The sequence below is a fragment of the Neovison vison genome, chromosome 14 (genome assembly GCF_020171115.1).
Source record: "Neovison vison isolate M4711 chromosome 14, ASM_NN_V1, whole genome shotgun sequence".
Taxonomy (NCBI): domain Eukaryota; kingdom Metazoa; phylum Chordata; class Mammalia; order Carnivora; family Mustelidae; genus Neogale; species Neogale vison.
In genome coordinates this window covers 22,645,267-22,665,085 of record NC_058104.1, presented here as the reverse complement: position 1 = coordinate 22,665,085, position 19,819 = coordinate 22,645,267, and the positions used below count along the sequence as shown (strand labels likewise).

The 19,819-nt window shown below is 47.4% G+C and overlaps 1 protein-coding gene across 1 annotated transcript in view; it reads left to right on the top strand.

The window, feature by feature from the left end:
* The window catches only part of USP7 (ubiquitin specific peptidase 7), a 63,627-nt gene that overhangs the window by 23,657 nt on the left and 20,151 nt on the right, over positions 1-19,819 (top strand). Inside the window, exons 2-7 of the mRNA XM_044233882.1 lie at positions 7,679-7,783; positions 13,569-13,767; positions 15,530-15,668; positions 16,293-16,381; positions 18,466-18,574; positions 19,492-19,622. Of these exons, the coding sequence (XP_044089817.1) occupies positions 7,679-7,783; positions 13,569-13,767; positions 15,530-15,668; positions 16,293-16,381; positions 18,466-18,574; positions 19,492-19,622 (772 nt within the window). The remainder of the gene's footprint in view (positions 1-7,678; positions 7,784-13,568; positions 13,768-15,529; positions 15,669-16,292; positions 16,382-18,465; positions 18,575-19,491; positions 19,623-19,819) is intronic.

The window sequence follows — 19,819 nt, the reverse complement described above, 5'->3', positions numbered from 1 at the left end:
TGCATATGCGTATATAGGAACAGTGAGGACGCCTGGAAGGGTGTGCATGAGACAGCGGGTTCCTTCATGTTAGGATTGGGAACGGAGGAAGCATCACCCCTTATTCATCTCTGTACTGCTCGCCTTGCTCCTGTGAGGTTTCATTCTTTCAAATCCATAGTAGAAATAAATATAGAACCAGGACTTGTACAAAAATGTTGATAGCCCCTTCACTTTGTAATAGCCTCAAATTGGAAACAACTCAGATGTTTGCAGGTCAGATGGTGTGTCCTGTCCCTGTCGTGGAATCCTCCTCTGCAATACAAAGAAAACAGTTGTTGACCTGAGTCTCAGGGGAGTTATTATGCTCAGTGACAGAAGGCATTCCAAATGGTTATATACCTTGTTCATTTATATAACATTCTTGAAATGAAAAATTATGGGAATGGAGAAGGTGTGTTGTTTCCAGGAGTTAGGGGAGGGGCGTGTGCACAAGGGGTCTGGGGATGGCTATGAAAGGGCAGCCCAAGAGTCCTTGTGTTGGAACTGTTCAGAGTCTTTCCTGGGTGGACACACCCACCCACGTGTGTCTTAAGAATGCAAGTGAACAGGAATAGGATTAGTGTGTTGTGTCACCATTGGTGTCCTGGTTATGCATTGTACTATGATTTTTGCAAAGTAGTGCTGGGGGATCTGGGTGAAGGGAAGTGGAGCTCTATTACTTCTATAATAATTGTGAAGCTACACTTATCTTAACAGTATGTTTAATAATGAAATCAGGGTGATCTAATAGAAATTTTCAGGGGTATAGGTTTTGTTGGGAGTAGGCACTTAATAAAGCATATAAGGAAATTCAGCCTTCAAAGCAGCATCGGGCTGTGGCCCCTGCGTGGCTCAGTCAGTTTGGCGTCCAGCTCTTGGTTTTGGCTCAGGTCATGACCAAGGTGAGGTGGAGCCTGCACTGGGCTCTGCACTCCCCAGGGAGTCTGCTTGATGTTCGCACTCTCTCTCATCCTCTCCCGTGCCCGCTCGTGTGCGAGCTCTCTCTCTTACATAAACAAATCTGTATCATCATCAACAACAGAAAACGGCACTGTGCCTCTTTATTCAGGACTTTTTCCTTCTTTATTTCTTCCTGACTGGTACCTCTGGGTTTACTTGGGGCCTCCATCTAACTTGTACGTTATCTGAGGAGTGAACACTCCTTCTGGAGGACAGACCATGTGGGCAGAGCTGGGCTTTTAGAGGAAGAACGGAGAATGGTCCCCACTGGGGGCAGTGCCCCTCACATCCAGCTGTATAGCCTTAAGCCGCTGAATCCATTGGTAAAGGGAGCTTGTGGTCATCACCTGAATGTCTGCATTGGGCCCAGCACTCAGTAGGGGCTCAGTAAATGGAGTTACAGACTCATGAAACACTTGAAGCAAACTTTACATCCTGTTTACTCTTCAGGTCCTGCTTCAGCACAGACCCAAGCTCGCTCTTAGGCTGCCCTTTTGTGCCTTGAATCGTATTGATAATTGCGGGCGTGCTCTGGTGCCTGCTTCATGTTGAAACTTTCCATATGGAAGATTAACATCAGTTACATTCCTTGCTTCTTAGGCTTAAGGGTGTTCTGTTTTCTCTTTTTTCAACTGAACTTTTAATTTGAGATGATTTTCAGATTCACAGGAGAGATGTAGTTCGTGTGCTGTGTGCCTGTGATCTCCTCCACTAGTTTCCTCCTCTGTTAGCAACTTAGATCAGTAGCTAAGGAACTGGTAACCCAACTCCTGACTTCTTTTTTTCACTTTTCTTTCTGGACCACTTTGCCTTTTGGAAATGATTATCTAAATTGATGAGGTTGCTTAAATATGTTCCTTGTCCCAAACCCAAGAATTCTGTATGTGTGTGTTGGGGGGGGCTTTAAAAAAAAAAAAAAGAATGCTGAGGTAGAGCTCCTGGAGATTCTATGCAGTCACTCTGATGTGGACGAGAGAACCCCCCCGCCCCAGCCCCGGCAGATAGCACTGCAGAGCCATGCAGACATGGCAGGCAACCACAAGCTTGGACGAGAAGGTGACTTGGGGCAGGGAGGGGTTCAGGTGGGGGGTCCATAGGCACTAATGGATTTCCACAACCAGTGCTGACATTTCTGAACTATCCTACTGAAATATATTTGGGGTTCTTAATTAAGAAATCAGTATGTAGGAAGATACTGGTGTTCTCATTTACCGTGTGAACTTCTACTTGATGTAACATTCCTTAAAATGGGTGCCAGGACAGGGTGCCTGGGTGGCTCAGTGGGTTGAGCCGCTGTCTTTGGCTCAGGTCATGATCTCAGGGTCCTGGGATCGAGTCCCGCATCAGGCTCTCTGCTCAGCAGGGAGCCTGCTTCCTCCTCTCTCTCTCTGCCTACTTGTGATCTCTCGCTGTCAAATAAATAAATAAATAAATCTTTTTTTTTAAAATTAAAGATTTTATTTATTTATTTGACAGACAGAGATCACAAGTAGGCAGAGAGGCAGGCAGAGAGAGAGAGAAGGAAGCAGGCTCTCTGCAGAGCTCGATCCCACGACCCTGGGATCATGACCTGAGCCGAAGGCAGAGGCTTAACCCACTGAGCCACCCAGGCGCCCCAATAAATAAAAAATCTTTAAAAAAAAAAATGGGTGCCAGGACAGGAGACAAGGGGAGGAGGACCGAGCAGCGGCCAGAGGGCTTTTGACTTGCAATTCCAAGTGAACTGGAGGAGTTGGGAGTTTAGGCCAAGTACACGGCGTTGGCGCTCCGTATGCTCTGGCCTTAGACTGAGCTGTGGTTTTGCTCACTGCGTTGGATCCCTAGTTGGAAGGTTTGAGGAGGAATCGGGGGCCTGAGCAGAGACTGGATCTGAGGTGTGTGCTGGGGTCTCTGTGGCTTAGGCAGCACCGGGCGGCAGTACACAGCCGTCGTAGCTAGAAGCCTGTGCGGTGGTTTGTCCCCTCAACTCCAGCCTTGTTGGGGAGAGGTGTGAGTAATCTTTGTGAAGTGGCAGAAGATGTCAAAGCCAGCAAATTGACAAATCTGCTTTGTTATTTCAGCCAGGAGTGGGATTCAGCACTGTTAGGGCCACATCATTTCCATAGCAATGGGCCAGTGTTCCTTGTCGAGTAGTCCTGTGTTATGACATCACAGACGGAAGTCCGTGGGGAGGGAAGCTGAATATAAGAAGGGCCGCCTCAGGAGAAAGAGGAGGAAAATCTGTAGGCTCCGTAACCAGCCACGTTAGCCTCTTCTGTGTGTTTCTAGTCTTGAGAAAAGGCATTTTGTGTCCTTTTGTATATATATAAAACTGGACCTCTGATACTGTCACAGGGTTTGGCATCAAGAGCTTTACTAGTCACACGTAACGGGAATGATCTTTGATTGTATTTGAGTGTCATAAATACATTTCGGAATAACTCCCCTCCCTTCCCCCAATATATGGCATATTTCAGACATTTTGTTTTTTTTTTTAATTTGAGGCATGCCCTGTTGTCCTTGGTGCTTGCCAGGCATGTCCCCAATCTTATTGGAGACCATTGGGTGTCAGTAAATGAGCGCTCTGGTTCACAAATGGCCAAATGAGAGTTCACACATCTGGGGAAGGTCCAATCAGATGGGACATAAAATTCAGGAACAGGATCATTTATATATAGTGATAAATTCATATACACACACCAATCTTGCACTTCTCTGATGATAATGAAGGCAGTCTTAACCATTGAAGATATTTCTGGAAGTCGAATACAGAAGCTTTGTGGGCTTCAGGTACTTTCATCATTGAATTCAGGTCCAGGGATTTACTGTTTCTTAATTAAATTTTTAATCCTCTTGCTGAACTAACTCATTTATGAGGAGCTTTTTTTAACTGGATATTCATTCAGTCCCTTAGGAGCTAGACTTGAGTTGCCAGCTTTTTCTTCCAAGGCCCCATGGCAGTTGGTTGGGAGCTTCATGGGGCCTGTCTCTGGTCAGATTGCTCATGTACGTGAGAGGGACCTAAGAGGGACTTTTTTGTCATTTCATAGCCACTGGCCTGATCAGCATCTCCATGCTTGAGGATGGAAAAGAGCAAATCGATCAACACAGCACAAATGTGTAAAAAGTTTTGGATATTGCTTAGGAGAACCCAGTTCATACATAGAACTCCATTTATTTTGCCTTTAGGGACCAATTGCAGAGAAATCCTGTCTTAATTAACACTAGAATAGGATGCCTCATTTATAAAATACTAGATTTTTGTCAGTCATTGCATTTAGTTAATCCTACTTCTGAAAAACTGTGGCCCATTTCCCCCCCACCCTACACCGTAAAGTGCTGTGGATATTGATCCGTAGATCTTTTGAATTTATCCTAATTTTTTTAAAGATTTATTGTAGAGACTCAAAATCTTTTTAAAAAATAAAAAAAGAGAGAGAGAGCGAGCATGAGCCCGTGGAGGGCCAGAGGGAGAGAGAGAAGCAGACTCCCTGCTGAGTGTGGAACCCAGGCTTGATCCTATGACCCTGAGATCAGGACCTGAACCAAAATCAAGAGTTGGGCACTTAACTGACTGAGCCACTCAGGCGCCCCACCTTGATCTTGACTTTTATTATTACTATAACTTCCGGTGAAAAAGTACTCCAATACCCTTAAAGATAGTCTTGTTTCAGCTATAAACTGAATTCACTTGGATCTCAGAATCTTTAGGATTATGAATCAGTTGGGGAATTCTGTGACCCACTGTAGTTCAGACTGCTTATGTCTACAAAGCATCCTAGTTTTAGGTGTGATGCTGTTTTGTTTCAGAGTTTATTTTTGAATCATGCATGAAAAAACATATTTTAAGGCAATTGTAGTGGGACAGATTTGAACTGAGGAACTAAGTTAAAATACCAAGCCTACATCAAGCAAATTATTTTAAGATTTATGGTGCATTCGTGTGGTGTGAGAGTGTGTATAGTGCTGACTCAAGCTACTGCTGCTTTTGGAGAGCCTCTGAATAGTTGATGTGTCTTTCCTGTGTTTGTTTATCACGTAGAGGGAAATGAGAATTTATTTGTTCTTATTCCAGGATACTCTGTCTCTTTTATAACAGAGGTTACATGTGATGATATTTATTGCTTGGTATCTTTTTTTTTTTTTTTTCAAATTTATAGCTTAGAGAACTTTCCATATAGGTACATTGAAACACTGCTTTATAAAACACTGCTGCATAATACTCTATTGGTGGAATGTGCCATAATTTATTTCATAGTCCCTCATAGGGGTTTTTCCTCATAAAATACTTTTAATGATGATTTGGTGTTTATTTAGGAGGATATATGTGGATGAAGTACATTTCAAAATGCCTTTTTAAGGGGCGCCTGGGTGGCTCAGTGGGTTAAGCCGCTGCCTTCGGCTCAGGTCATGATCTCAGGGTCCTGGGATCGAGTCCCACATCAGGCTCCCTGCTCGGCAGGGAGCCTGCTTCCTCCTCTCTCTCTGCCTGCCTCTCTGCCTATTTGTGATCTCTCTCTGTCAAATAAATAAAACAACAACAACAACAACAAAAACAAAATGCCTTTTTAAAAATGTTCTTTTTAAGCACATGTTTTAGAGTTTGAGCTAGTTAAACATCAGCAAAAAGAATTTCTTCTCCCCACTCCACTTTGTGTGTGTGTGTGTGTGTGTGTGAGAGAGAGAGAGAGAGAGAGATGGTTGAGAGACCAGTTCAAAAATGTATATATGTTTGTTTTTTTTTTTTTTTTAAAGATTTTATTTATTTATTTGACAGAGAGATCACAAGTAGGCAGAGAGGCAGGCAGAGAGAGAGGAGGAAGCAGGCTCCCTGCTGAGCAGAGAGCCCGATGCGGGACTCGATCCCAGGACCCTGAGATCATGACCTGAGCCGAAGGCAGCGGCCTAACCCACTGAGCCACCCAGGCGCCCCTATGTTTGTTTTTTTTTAAAATAACTTTAACACAGTTGTTAAATCCATGTATTGATAGTTAATAAGACGAGTATCAGAATTGGGAGTGATATAAATTTGCAATACCTGTTTATTGGCCTCCAGGGATTTCTAAGGTGTATTTTGAGATGCTTAAGGGAAAAAACACGTTTTATATTCAGGCATTACTTAAGATGTAATCTGATAATTGGGGGTTTGTCTAGAGGGGACCCTGGAGGGTGCTGTCCGTGGTGCTGAATCAGATCGCCTGCCGATCTGAATGGGAGGGAAAGGCTCTGAAATGTCACAGGCCTAGAACACACTTAGGTAGCTGTTTTTAAAACCACATCTCCTGTTCATAGCTAAGACTGTTGTTCAGTCAGCATGTGTACAGGCAACATAAAGGGGCCACATTAGTTGGCAGTGAGCTGTTCTTACGTCTAGAAGCAGGGGAGGGTTTATATATGAAGTATGGACCCTTTTGGCTAGTGAAGGCTATTTAAATCCCAAGTCCTGAGGTAACTTTTTTTCCTCATAAGTCAAGGACTTGCATCAGTGCGAGATGATAGGTTTTTTTTTTTTTTTTAAGGTTTTATTTATTTATTTGACAGAGATCACTATTAGGCAGAGAGGCAGGCAGAGAGGAAGGGAAGCAGGCCCCCAGCTGAGCAGAGAGCCTGACGTAGGGCTCGATCCCAGGACCCTGGGATCATGACCCAAGTTGAAGGTCGAGGCTTCAACCCACTGAGCCACCCAGGCAGTTTACCTTGTATTTGCTATTCATTGCTTCACAGTTTTGAATCCATGCCTTTGACTATATGTAAATGTTTGTCAAGGTGCATTTCAGCAAGCATTTAGAAATCTATAACACAGGGGCGCCTGGGTGGCTTCAGTTGGTTAAGCGTCTGCCTTTGGCTCAGGTCATGATCCCAGGGTCTTGAAACTAAGCCCAGGGAGTTTGTTTCTCCTCTTCTCCCCTTCTCACCCCACTCGTGTACTCTCTCTCTCAAATAAATAAACATTTTTTTTTTAAACAAAAAAGAAGTCTTAGCGCATCTTTTTATGTGCTTCTCAGTCCTTTCCAACTCTTTATAAATGCCAGTCCTCCTAGGGACCCCGTTTCACACTCCCTCTGCCCCATCCCCTCAACCTCCAGTTTGTTTTTTGCATGGATTTATACTTTAGTTATCACAGTAATTGTCTAGTGACACTATGAGTCTCACAATGTGATGTTTTAAAGCACTGACTTGTGATTGAAAGTTCTACTACACATTGCTGTGTATATATTTCGTTAACAATATTTCCTCTTGGGTTGAGTTTTATTTTCGTTTTTTTAAAGATTTATTTGAGAGCGAGCAAGCATGGGCTGAGGAGCAGAGGGAGAGGGAGAAGGTGGCTCCCCATTGAGCAGGGAGCCCGCTGTGGGGTTTGGGGCTTGAATCCGGGGACTCTGGATTCATGACCTGAGCTGAAGGCAGACGCTTAAACGACTGAGCCACCCTGGCACCTCGTGGGGTTGAGTTTTAATGAGTAGGAAGGCCATTTCAAAATATTACTGCAGATAGAGCAAATGTGGTATAGTGATTGTTTGCATCCCGTTTAGCATTTTGAAAGCAAGTTCAGATTTAGTGAACATACTAGTAAACACCTTTTGAGTTAGAGTGTGTTCATTATGGCACATTTGGATGTATTAGTGACTGGAAATCATCAAAAGTACAAATATGCTTTTATTTATTTAATCCAAGACCTGAAGGTAAAAACCATGGAATTTCTCTTTTTTCTTTAAAGCTGGAGATACAGATGACCCACCAAGAATTACTCAAAACCCTGTTATCAACGGGAATGTAGCCATGAGTGATGGGCACAACAACACAGAGGAAGATATGGAGGACGGTGAGTACACGTGGTTTACTTGCACTGGGCAGAAAACTATCAGAAACACAACTAGACGTTCTGTAGGTTTCTTCCCTGAGTACTGAGTTCCTTAGGAGTAGCTAGTTTTCAGGAGGTTTGTATCTGAGGCAAATTTAGGAGACTGTTTTGGTTTTGAATTTCAAGATTAGCTGCAAATTTCAGGGCAAAGTGGTTCTCCCCAGCCTAGATGAGAAGGTTTAAGTACAGAAGTTTGTAATAGACGGGGGTTTACTCAGGTTTGCGATTTCCCAGCCACTGTTAGTGTTCAGAACAAGTGTATCTTACTCTCCTTTCCTTTTTGTTTTCAGCAAGATACTTCTAGACATTGGAACTTGGCTTCCCATTGCATTCTTTTTGTAGCGTGTATCAGTTGTCTGTAGCTGATAATCCCTCCCTGCTCCCGTTAGGTGTGAAGTCTGAATTGAGCTTTGGGCTTCATTCTCCCACACTGACTTTTGGTCTGTATCTTCTATGCAAAAAATGTATGCATAGGTATATGCATGGACATTTTGTGCCCAGGAGATCACTTTCTTTCAAGGCTGTTTCTTCTTTATAATTTACCAGATGTGACCTGTACACTTAATTGCAAGGTCAAAGTCATGAAACGGTAGCAGCCAGTAATCGCTTTATGCAGCCCCTGGAATCTTGCAGTGTGATATGAAACCATGTTCTGTCAAAAGCATGTCCATCCATCCTCATGAGGGTTGTGTCCTTCCCAGGGGAGTAACGGGGCAGTTGAAAGGAACCGTCAGTCACGGGCTGCACCACCAGAAGGACTGCTGTTCAGACCTCCTGCCAAAAGTTCAGCCTCCGTGAGAAACTGCAGCCGTAGTTGAGCGTTCTCTCACAGTGCCGTTTACCCCCTGGCAGCTGGCTGAGGCAATATCTGAGGAAGGTAAAGAGGCGTGGTCTACACCCCGCTGCTTTGTTACCTGTGGAGTGCGCTTTCCACTAGATCAAGGGCGATGGTGTGGGTGTGGTCTCTGGTTGCCGGGCTCTTGGTTTTAGTGCGGACACCAGAGGTGCCGAAAGTGATTCAGAGAGTGCGGTTGGGAAGGTGTGGCCAGGCCCAGTGTGCAGGTGTGAGGCGGAGACGGTTCCAGTCCCTTAAGGAGCAGTAACTGGCCCACCCCAGGCAGAGACCCCCCCCACCCCGTCTAGTGCCACAGAGCAATTCCAAAGGAGTATTTCCTCACGTGTGTTTTTTTTGGGGGGCCTGGGAGGAGGTGCAGATGTAGATAAAGGGCAGTTTCTCGACCTTGACACTGTTGCCTTTTTGGGTGCATCATTCTTTGTTGTAGGGCTGTCATTGTGATCGGATGCCAATGACAGCCCACCCTTACGCCCTCTCCTTGCAGTCCTGAGAACCAGAAATAGACACTGCCGGATGTCTCGGGGGGGTTCAGAGTGCCTCATTTGAGAACCATAGGAGATCCGTAATGTACATGAAAACCCCTTTCCTTTTCAGGCAAATTTTACTACATTAGTAGTAGTAAATAATGTGCCAAACCATAGAACCTTATAGTGGAAATACTACTGTAGTGAGTTACCAAACGGGGAAAGGGTATTAAAGGACAAAGCAGAGTGGTCTTCGGTAGCACCATGTTCCTGGTTTGGGATTTTAGGTGTCTTTTGAAAGGCCCAGTATAAGAGAGTGAAAAGATTTTCATCTCTTTGATGGTAAGGGGCTGGGAGGGAGATTTTTCTGGTTCTAGGAGTAGAAGCCTTAGCTGAAGGCAGCATTTTCCCAGTCGTGATAAGTATTTTGAAACTTTTTTCTGTGGTATGTTAGCATGTGGTGAGACGTCTTGAGTGGTCTAGGAAGTTTGAGGGGTGCTGGGCCAACTAGAAGTCCCGATCGCGGGCTTCTCTGGGCTGTCTGCACCTTAATGCCTTTCTCCAAAAGACTTGTTTTGTTAATGATTCCCCAAGACTCTGAACTTTAGAAACCCTTTTCTTGAATCTCCTTCTGACATGGGAAAGTAGGGCACACGATCCAGGAAATGCTGCATTAGGCTTATCTACTGGGCAGAAGGGCCTTCTTTGGGAGGGGAGTTTGTCTGCAGAAGCTAAATGGCCGACAGCACAGACAGGTGTGAGGTGGAGATAGAGAGCGCATCTAAAAGCCATGGTAACGGGCGAGAGTCAGAATCATTTTCTGGTTGCATCTGCCTGTGTTTTAGTTTCTTACTCTGTTTTTCCGTAGTTGAAGAGGAAAAGTTTTAGAGTCAATACAGCCCCAGTAGAAGTTGGTACCCATGAAACAAAAGTAATGTCTGGGGATTAAGTAGGACTTGAAAAAAATGAAAAAATGAGATAAAATGAGATAAAATGAGGGCTGTCTGGGGACCCTTCAGGCTAAGCTTCTGGCTTAAGAGAAGACAAAAGACCGTATCTCTCTCTACCTTTTTTTCAAGCAACTGGACCCCGGGCTGGTTCATTGGCTTTTGCCCTGCGAAGATGAGGCGGGAGCATGAACGGGCGTGGGGCGCTGCTGTGTGAGGGCAGGGTGGAGGTGGTGGGTGACCGAGTGTTGAGGCTGAGGATGTGTGGTGACAGCAGGGAGCAGACGTGCATCGTCCTTTCCTGGACAATACAAAGAGTTGCGCAGGAACGCACCAAGTGCGGTGTTCGGGCAGGTTGTATAGTCTCTGTTTAGATGAAGCACTGATTCTGCAGGATGTGGGGCGTTCATCAGAATCCCACGTGAACTGCTTTCCTTTTTTTTTTTTTTAAATTTTGAAGTAAGTATAGACACAGGGAAGTCGCAAAAATAGAATCCCGGAGTAACTTTTACCTGTTTTTTTGGGCAAAGACATTTATGTCTCCTGTAATTGCTTATGGAAGTATGATCAGGCCAGGCCTTTCTGCCAAAGATGGGTTTCTAGCCTGCTCTGCTCTTTTGTAGACCCTCTTGCCTTGACCTTTCGGTATATAATGTTATTTTTCATTTTTGTAATTAGTTACAAAGAGTTGAGATCCATAAGGCAACATTTTATTCACATGAAAGCTCATGTTAAATGTCCTAGTTAGCATATTTCCCGAAGTAAGTCTGTCCTGAGGATGTGCGTGGAATGGGAGGTGGAATGTCAGTCCGCGCGTGTGACGGAGCGTGTGAGGCAGGGGCTGCGGGACGTCTCTGCCTCTGGAGGGAGGGTTTGCTCTCAGCAGCTCGGTGCCCTTTGAGTTTTGTTGGGTCCTATTTAATATTTAGGATGAATTCAGGAATTCGATTATAAAGTGTGGGGGAGAACAAAAAAGTATTTAGGATACGTTTCATTTTGTGTCTGTGTAAAAACCGAATCCGACAAAGAATGGAATCGTATCGGAAAGCCAGTGGTTGAGTTAGAAGCGAGGCAGAGCTTTGGGACATTGAGCTCTTCACGGGCTCATGAGTGTGTGCCCCGAGGTGATTTCTCATTTGGTTGATGGCATTTCTTTGGTCCCCATAAGCAGGCCAGTTTGATTGGGCTCTGCATTTGGGAGTTGTTCAACTCATTCTAGAATACGGTATTTTGTAAACCAGAGGCAAGATCACCATTTAGGGGCCACAGATCTTGAGTACTGAAACCCGCTGTGCTCGTTTTGTGAGTCACCTCAGATGAGATACATCACAGACTCAGCGAGCCTCAGTTCCCTCGTTTGCAAAGTAGGAGTGACATCTGTCTTGGGCCCCCTTGCAGGATTGAGATGCAGCTCACATGTGAGTCTGAAATAGTGGCCCACTTTGTTCCTAAGCCGTTCTGACACATGACCTTGAACCCATCTCTTGGCCTTTTTGGGGACTTCTGCTCCTCCGAGGGGTTTAAGTCCTCGCTGCCTCTTGAGGAAGCTTGGGTACACACTGCAGCTCTGAGATGGGACACCTCCTCTGGAGCAGCCCTTCCTTCCGAAGGGCCTGTGCTGTATGTGGAGCCGGGTTACACGGAGCCGAGACACTGGGGGAGGAAGAGTGTCGACACGAGGGGTCAGGGCCAGCTGTCACGCTTACTTTTGGGTCTCATTTCTTTGGTAAAGAATGCCGCCCTCTCATGAGGATTGATGGACATGTTTTCTTCAGAGCAATTCAGGTAGTCGCACACATGCGCGCTTCGGAGCCCGAGGAGTCCGTATCCCGGGCACTTGGTTGTCTTAGCGAAGTTTGAAGACTGAAGGATGGAGGCAGCATGTCCCTACCATGCTCTTCCCCAAGCCCAAGAGTCTCCCATGGTGCTTCAGGGGTTTGGGGGTCAGGGATGCCAGAACAGCCCCTGGTGCCAAACCAGGCAAAGCCTTCCGTGTTCCTTAGAGGGGCACACCTCTGATGGTTCTCATCCCGCCTGGTCAACTGCAGCCTGTCTGTGGCCACGAGGTACCGAAGTGGAGAGAAAGCACCTTGAGATTAGTATAGCACCTTGACCTTCGGTAGCCGCTTCCTGGCGTTCTGTAAAAGTGCCATCCAGTAAGATGCGTGGCGGCCTGGGGAGGGCTGCCCTTCACGGGAGCTGAGAAGCGCCCACGCAGACGCTGCTGGGCTTGTCAGGGCTCATCAGCAGCCAGTGTCACCTATAAATGAAGAGTCACCATCTCAGTCAAAGGTGCAGTTCTAAAGTGTGACTTTTTCCCCCCTCCCCAAGATCTTATTTACTTATTTGAGAGAGAAACAGGCTCCCCGCTGAGCAGGAAGGCCGCTGGGGGTCTCAACCCTGGACCCTGGGATCATGACCTGAGCAGAAGGCAGATGCTTAACCCACTGAGCCACCCAGGCGCCCCTAAAGTGGGACTTGTAATTGAAAGTCTGCTAAGAGAGAGGCACTCTATCCATACTCCACTTTCTATTGGAGGAAACCTTAATTCCCTAAATTGGCCTTCAGGTCTTGTTGAGTAAATGTAAAACGATTTTTACGATTCATGTGGAGAAGAATACCAGTTTCTTTCTCTTTAAGTTAATCCCCCTTCTGGAGTCCAGGCTGGTATTTTCACAGGAATGGAGAACTGGTGAAGTTAACATTTATTTTGGGGCTCTCTTCTTCTTCTTCTTCTTCTTCTTTTTTTTTTTTTTTTTTAAAGATTTTATTTATTTATTTGACAGAGATCACAAGTAGGCAGAGAGGCAGGCAGAGAGAGAGGAAGGGAAGCAGGCTCCCCGCCGAGCAGAGAGCCCGATGCGGGATTCGATCCCAGGACCCTGAGATCACGACCCGAGCGGAAGGCAGCGGCTTAACACACTGAGCCACCCAGGCGCCCCTTGGGGCTCACTTCTTAGCAGTCTTGTCTCTCAAACGGTGCTGGGCTATGGCGGGCATGGCTGTGGCCCTCTCTCCAGGTGCCCCGTGGACCCTGTGCACCCACAAGCACCTCGCCCCCCTCCCTGCTCCTCTGCAGACCGGGCCCAAGTCAGCTCTTCCCTCTTCCTCCCGGCGCCCCTGCCTCTAGCAGGTGTCCCATGAGCGGGGGCCTGTTCACCCACCGAGGGTGACTTGGGAATTGCCAGAGTAGAGTAGACCTTTCTTACAGGCCGAACTCTGGAATCGAGGAGGGCAGACAGGTGCGTGTCGTTAGCCCTCTGGGTTTGGATTTCACTCACACATGAGCTTGTGTCACCGCACTGTTGTGGGTTATCAGTGCTTGGGAAGGATGCTCTCGCTTCCTGCAGTCAGGGTTAGAGGTTAGCTTGCGGGTTCCCGCAGGTGTTGGTTGTCCCACGCGGGGTCCCACGGCCGCCGGCCGTCGGTGCTGTTTGACAATGCCCGAGCCCTGTGATTGACACGGCCTTTTCTTGCAGACACGAGTTGGCGCTCCGAGGCGACCTTTCAGTTCACTGTCGAGCGCTTCAGCAGACTGAGTGAGTCGGTCCTTAGCCCTCCGTGTTTTGTGCGAAATCTGCCATGGAAGATTATGGTGATGCCACGCTTTTATCCAGACAGACCACACCAAAAAAGCGTAGGATTCTTTCTCCAGTGCAATGCTGAATCTGATTCCACGTAAGACAGTTTAAATGATGCGATTACAAACCCACAAATAGTTACGCTATGCGGTTGGAGGCCCGATCTGATCGGCCTCTTTGAACTTAATGGTATTGAGTTTCCTTGCTGCCTCTACATAGCCCTTTGATTTTACATTCGATGAAATACATTCCCCTCCTTAAAACTCACTGGTAGGTATTCTGTCCAAATTAGAAAAGGTGTCTGTTTTTCTTGCAAATGAGAAAGTGAGGTTCATGTGTTAGGATCTTCCAGCCCACGGAACCTGGAATCGGGCCCCTGTGCACGGGCTCACTACTGAATTCTGGGCTTTGGTAGGTTATCAGTCACTGCCCGAAGGGAAAACTGTAGTCCAGGAAAATCCTCTGGTCCCGTGGCCTCCCCATCGTTGTGTTAACCAGTTCCTGTGTGTTGATTCAGAAAGATCGAATTAAAACACTCTTGGAGGGTATTACAACATGGGCCTCTTAAGCTTATTTTAGGAATATTGTTTTGTTCCTGTCATTTTTAAAAAGAAGTGTGTAATGAAATGTCTTCAAATTGAGAAAAGTCTTCATGGTCCCATTATTCACATGAAACTAAAGATTAAAGCTTCACATTTTCTCCCCCCTGATTCCTTCTCAAAAGGAGAAGGAATTAAAAACTGTCACCGTTCAGCATTTCTCAGAAGCTTAGTTGACATTGTTCGAAGGGGTCCCCGGATCACTGGGTCACCATGTCCTTCTCGTTCCCTATTGAGGAGCCCATGAGAAGGCTGCTCCCTTGGACCATGATTGTGTGGTCACCCCCAGACGGTGGCCCTTTGGAGCTCTCATTGAAGGCTGTTACCCAGAGGGCACTGGCCCTCCCTGTTCTGTCCAGGCCCCAGGGAATGCAGTCGTTTCCTTGGGCTCTTGGCTGGGATGGGTAAGAAGTGCGAAGCCAGGTGTGTGCTGCAGCCAGGACCTGTGTGTAGGTTAAATTTTTTCTTCCTGTGTTCCCATTATGATCTGTTTCCGGTGAGTATTTGGGCTGCACATTAGTCTAAGAGACAACTTCATGCTGACAGTCATTGGGGAAACAGCGAGTGGGCTGTGTCCAGCGTGGCCGGCCCAGCCAGCATAGTGCCGGTACTGACGCTGCGTTCCGGTCTCTAGCTCCAAGCCCTTAGTGGACCTTTCAAGGGCTGTAGCCTTTTGGTTTTTAGACATTGATCCAGAGGCCCTTTTGTGATCTCTGCCCACCTTGATGGCAGCACGGGCTCTTAGGCTGTGCCGGGATTCGGTGGCTCTGCTTGGAGTCCCCCAGGAGCGGCCAGAGCAGCTCTGCCCGTGAGCTGCTGTGGCCAGGGGGGAGCTCCTGGAGGGCACGACTCTCCTCTTCTCACGTTCTGTTGTGTCACTAATACCCGGAGTAGATACTAAAAACTACCATGTGACCAGAAAACCAGCCTCTCATAGAATCTGAAGACCAGTATCGAAAATTCAGAAACTTTTCTGTTTTACTGGTAGCAATTAAAAAAACAAAAACCTGACCTAAAACTTCGTAAAGAAATTATAACCACGGGTCGGATCGCTGCAGGTGGCCTAGGAGCACCCCCAAGCTCTTTAAGCTTTGTTCACCATTAGAGGTAAATGTGTCGCTCTCCCAGCTCCTCCCACCCCTCCCAAAAAATAAAAGAGGAAAAAGGAAAACGAATGTGGGAAGTTCTGTGTACTGTGTTATTGAAGTGAGCAGATGTCAGTTAAATCGGTCAACTGAGGCTTAGGTTTTCCTTGAACAGGTCGTGGTCCTGCCACGCGCAAGCCGTGCTGAAGATCATAAATTACAGAGACGACGAGAAGTCGTTCAGCCGCCGCATTAGCCACCTGTTCTTCCACAAGGAGAACGATTGGGGGTTTTCCAACTTCATGGCCTGGAGCGTAAGTAACCGACTGTTTACATGGAGTGATCTGAGCCTTACTCCTTCCCGAGTTCCTTCACTCCTCAGAGCCTTGTGTCTTCTAGCATCAAAATGTGTGCTTCCTAAGTGGGGCAGGTGTCCGGAACTGTGTGTCCTCCAGTTTGCTGGCTGAGGTATTTAAGCAGCCGACAGGGCAGTTTTGGGGGGTGGGGGGCCGCACCCAAGTCGGGCATGATTTCAGGGAACCTCCTCAGCTCTCAGGCCCAGGTGTTTCGGCTGCTCTTGGGAGAGGTGGAACCCAGGAGCGCGTCGTCAGGAGTGTCCTGCTCGGCCCTCCAGCACTGGATCCCCGGAACCTCTCCGAGCCCTTGCTCTGGGGACCGAGTGCTGGTGCCTCAGGCCATGCCCTGGATCAGCCCCCAGTGCCTCTCGGATGCTTCCTGGAGGAATCTAGCCCTTGCTGATCTTGTTCAGAGGACATTAGTTAAAGCAGATCAAAACACTGCAAAATCAGAAGCACCATGTGGGGGTTGGAAAAAGTAGTGTTTTCCTCTAACACGTAGAGGGCACTGGGCTAATTGTTTAGAACAAAGCGAGCATTCGTGTGTTCTTATGCAAGTTGGATATTCTTATTTTTTTATAGGAAGTGACTGATCCTGAGAAAGGATTTATAGATGATGACAAAGTTACTTTTGAAGTCTTTGTACAGGCGGATGCTCCCCATGGAGTTGCGTAAGTTTTTCTTTAATTGGGTGCTCTTAAGAAACACCTTTTGTGCTGTGATGAGAGAAGCACTAGCATTTGAGCAGAGATGCACATACTTAACAGATATGCGCCCTCTCCGCGTTTGCCCACACAGTCGGGGGGGGGGGTGCGGCTCTGCACGCCGGCCCCACGTTCACTCCTTTGCTTGGCCTGTTTTCTGGAGCGGTTTCTGTAGGCCGGACACTGCTGTGCACTAGGAAGGTGATGGTGGTTGGCAAGACAGCCGTGCATTTCTGTCCTCAAATATCCAGGCTGGTGGGGCAGTTCATAAATCCTGCAGAGGAAATGCCCAGATTTTACTCTGAAGAGGGCAGGGATGGGAAGGTCTGGGAGCTGCGAGTCTGAGTCAGGAAACAGGGGCGGAATGGGTGGGTTGAAGATGGTGAGGAAGGTGGACCCAGCTCAGAGGACCAGCAGGAGATGGGATGATTGCTCAGTGGTGGGAGGTCTGTGCACGAGGCAGTGTTTGGCCTTACAGAAGGCATGGAAGGGTGCGTGGCTACTTGGCAAGGAGGGGAAGAGGTTGGGGCAGGGAGAGCAGCAGGAGACCAGCAGGGAAGGCTGGGGTTGGGCGGTGCATCCTGCAGGTGTGGAGGTTGAGCCGGAAGCTGGACTCCGGCTGTGGGGCCCTGCTGCCTTGTCCAGGTCCCAGGGTGAGGCGGCAAGTGCAGTCTGGGAAGACGCTGAGTGGCAGGCATCCGTTTTCTTGCTCCCCTTATTTTATCTCCATGTGACTCTGCTCTGGCAAGAGCGCGGGTGTGGGTTGACCCGGATGCCTGGGGGCTGGGAACTGTGGGGCAGCCGAGGAGGAGCTGTCACTTAGTCCGGGTCCCGGCTGCAGTGGCCTGGGGCATGTGCAGGAAGAATCCAGCTTTTCCTGAACCGTTTCAGAGCTCAGGTTAGATCCAGACATCAGGACTGGAAGCACAAGCAAGAAGATTAAATTTCTGTGGGTTTTTACGCCACTCTCCCATTTTGAAAATCTTCCCCTATGTTTATGATGATACTTTTCTTGACTAAAAAAGTGAATTGGGGTTTTCCAGCCTTACCAATCACAGCAGATTTCTTGCTTTCGTCTTAGCAAATCTGTTCAGCCATTATCGCTTAATTTTTGATTGTAGTTTTTAAAATAACCATCTATAATTTAGGATTCTTGCATTTTCTTGCCAATTTTTAAAAATTCTCCATGGATGCATTCACACACATGGACACTCACACCCACTCACACACTCACACTTGAGCCAGGGCCCTTTGGGACACCTGAGTGTAGCAGCAGGGTCATAGGCTAACCCCTGGAATCACAGAGTACTGCGGACCCCGGCCTCGCCCAGCCGTAAACATCTCCTCTAGGGTTGGTCACGCTTGGTGGCGGTCATGTTTGTTCATGGCTTTGCGTTATATACAGAGGGTGCTGGGGAAAGGGGTGGTGTCAACGGGCATTCTCTCTAGCTTCCTGTGACAATGGGGGCCGTGTGCAGCACGGGCTGCTAACTCGGAGAGAATACACCTTTTCTCCTCAGCAACCACCACTGTAGACTAGTTTGGGAGTTGAGAAGCCCAAACTAGAATTTGCCCCAGTGTACATGCTTGTCTTTGCTTCTCTGTATAACTGCAAAGAGAGGGTTTCCGTTCCGACTGTGCATTTCTTGCTGACTCCACATGTGACCTAGTATGTATGCTGTGGACCCACACGGGCCAGTCACATAGGATTCACGGTTGTGTGTGAGTGGTGTGTTGGACAAAGGAGACAGGGCTGCCGTCAGCGGCTTTAAGCTGCTTCTCCAGTGCTGGGTTCGTGCACTTGGGAGAACAGAGCCCGTGACCATGCTAAGAACTCCTGGCCCCAGTGCCCTCGGTGCCTGGGGGCCTGGTGGGGAGTTTCTCCCTCGGAGGGGTGCGCTGGCTGTTGTTCCTGTGTCAGGATGGTGGGCAGGAGGTGATGGTGCACGGCAGCGCGGGGGCTCGTCGGCGTCTCGCCGAATCGCTCCACACTGCAGAAGCGAGGAGGTGTCCTGTGCAGTTTTTCCCTCAACCTCCAACTGATCTTGTAGGTGGGATTCAAAGAAGCACACGGGCTATGTCGGTTTAAAGAATCAGGGAGCGACTTGTTACATGAACAGCCTGCTGCAGACTTTATTTTTCACAAATCAACTACGAAAGGTAAATGGATGGTATTTCTCCCCCTCAACCTTCCACCCACCCTGTTGCTCAAGTCCTAAGGGACAAGCAGAGTCCTGTCACCCGACTTTGCCGTGTCCCTCCCAGTACCACAGTGCTGTCTCCAGAGAGGGCCCTCTTTTATGCGAATGCGTATCTTGATTCCTCAGCGGGTGGACACTTGTGAAGCTAACTTGGTTGATAAAAGTTGGCTGGCTAACAGACCTAACTTCATGGGGCTCTGTAGCCCGGTGATACAGTTTGTTGGTTTTTAATACGAAAGCCGTTAGCGGCAACATTGGAAAGTTTTGTATCAAAACTGAGTGGACAAAGCCACTGGCCGTGAAGTCTCATTTTCACTTAGAGGTAAAACTTAGGCTTGTGAGAATACTAATAAAGACCACAGACCTGCCTTGGCTCTGATGGAGGGTAGCTAGTCGGCTGTCCCTTTGGAATGCTGTGTGGACAGCACAGAGCGTTGCAGGCAACATGGGCTCCTGGTTGTGGGGGCGCCGCTGGCTGGTGTGCTGGCTGTTCCTGCTCCGGCGGCACTGTCGGTCGCTGCCCGAGAGGACGGTGTCGCGGGGACAGGCGGATGTGCCATTGCAATGGCACTTAGGTCTTACCACAGCTTGTGTTCACAAGTAACGTTAAGCTAAAAAGTGTGGCTTTAAGAGGTAGGAAATAAAAGTGGTTCTCTTTGGATGGTGAGCCGTGGGTAATTTTTTAAATTCATTTTTTACTTTCTTGTGTTTTTTTATACTGCCTCTAAAGACTTTCATGATTATTGTGTTTAAAAAACGTCCTGACCTGTTTTGGGGGATAGTTAGAAGCCCTATCCACTGCCTTAAGCCGTGGTGATATTAGAGATGATGCTTTCACATAAAATTCCATTTTTATTTCTTAATCAATCATTTTAGGCTGTGTACATGATGCCAACAGAGGGTGATGATTCCTCCAAAAGCGTCCCCTTAGCGTTACAAAGAGTGTTCTACGAATTACAGCACAGCGATAAGCCTGTAGGAACAAAAAAGCTAACAAAGTCCTTCGGGTATGTATCAGAAGTCTGCCTTTCCCTCTTCCTTCTCCAAGGAAGAGTCATGAGTGCGTGGTAGGAGGATGGAGAGCAGGGTGTAGGCATTTAAGTACGCCCAAGTATTTTTATCACCGTACTTGGTTTGTCCTTTTTGGACATAAAGGCTCTGTTTTAGAATTTTGCTTGAGGCCTAATTTACCACATAATGATGT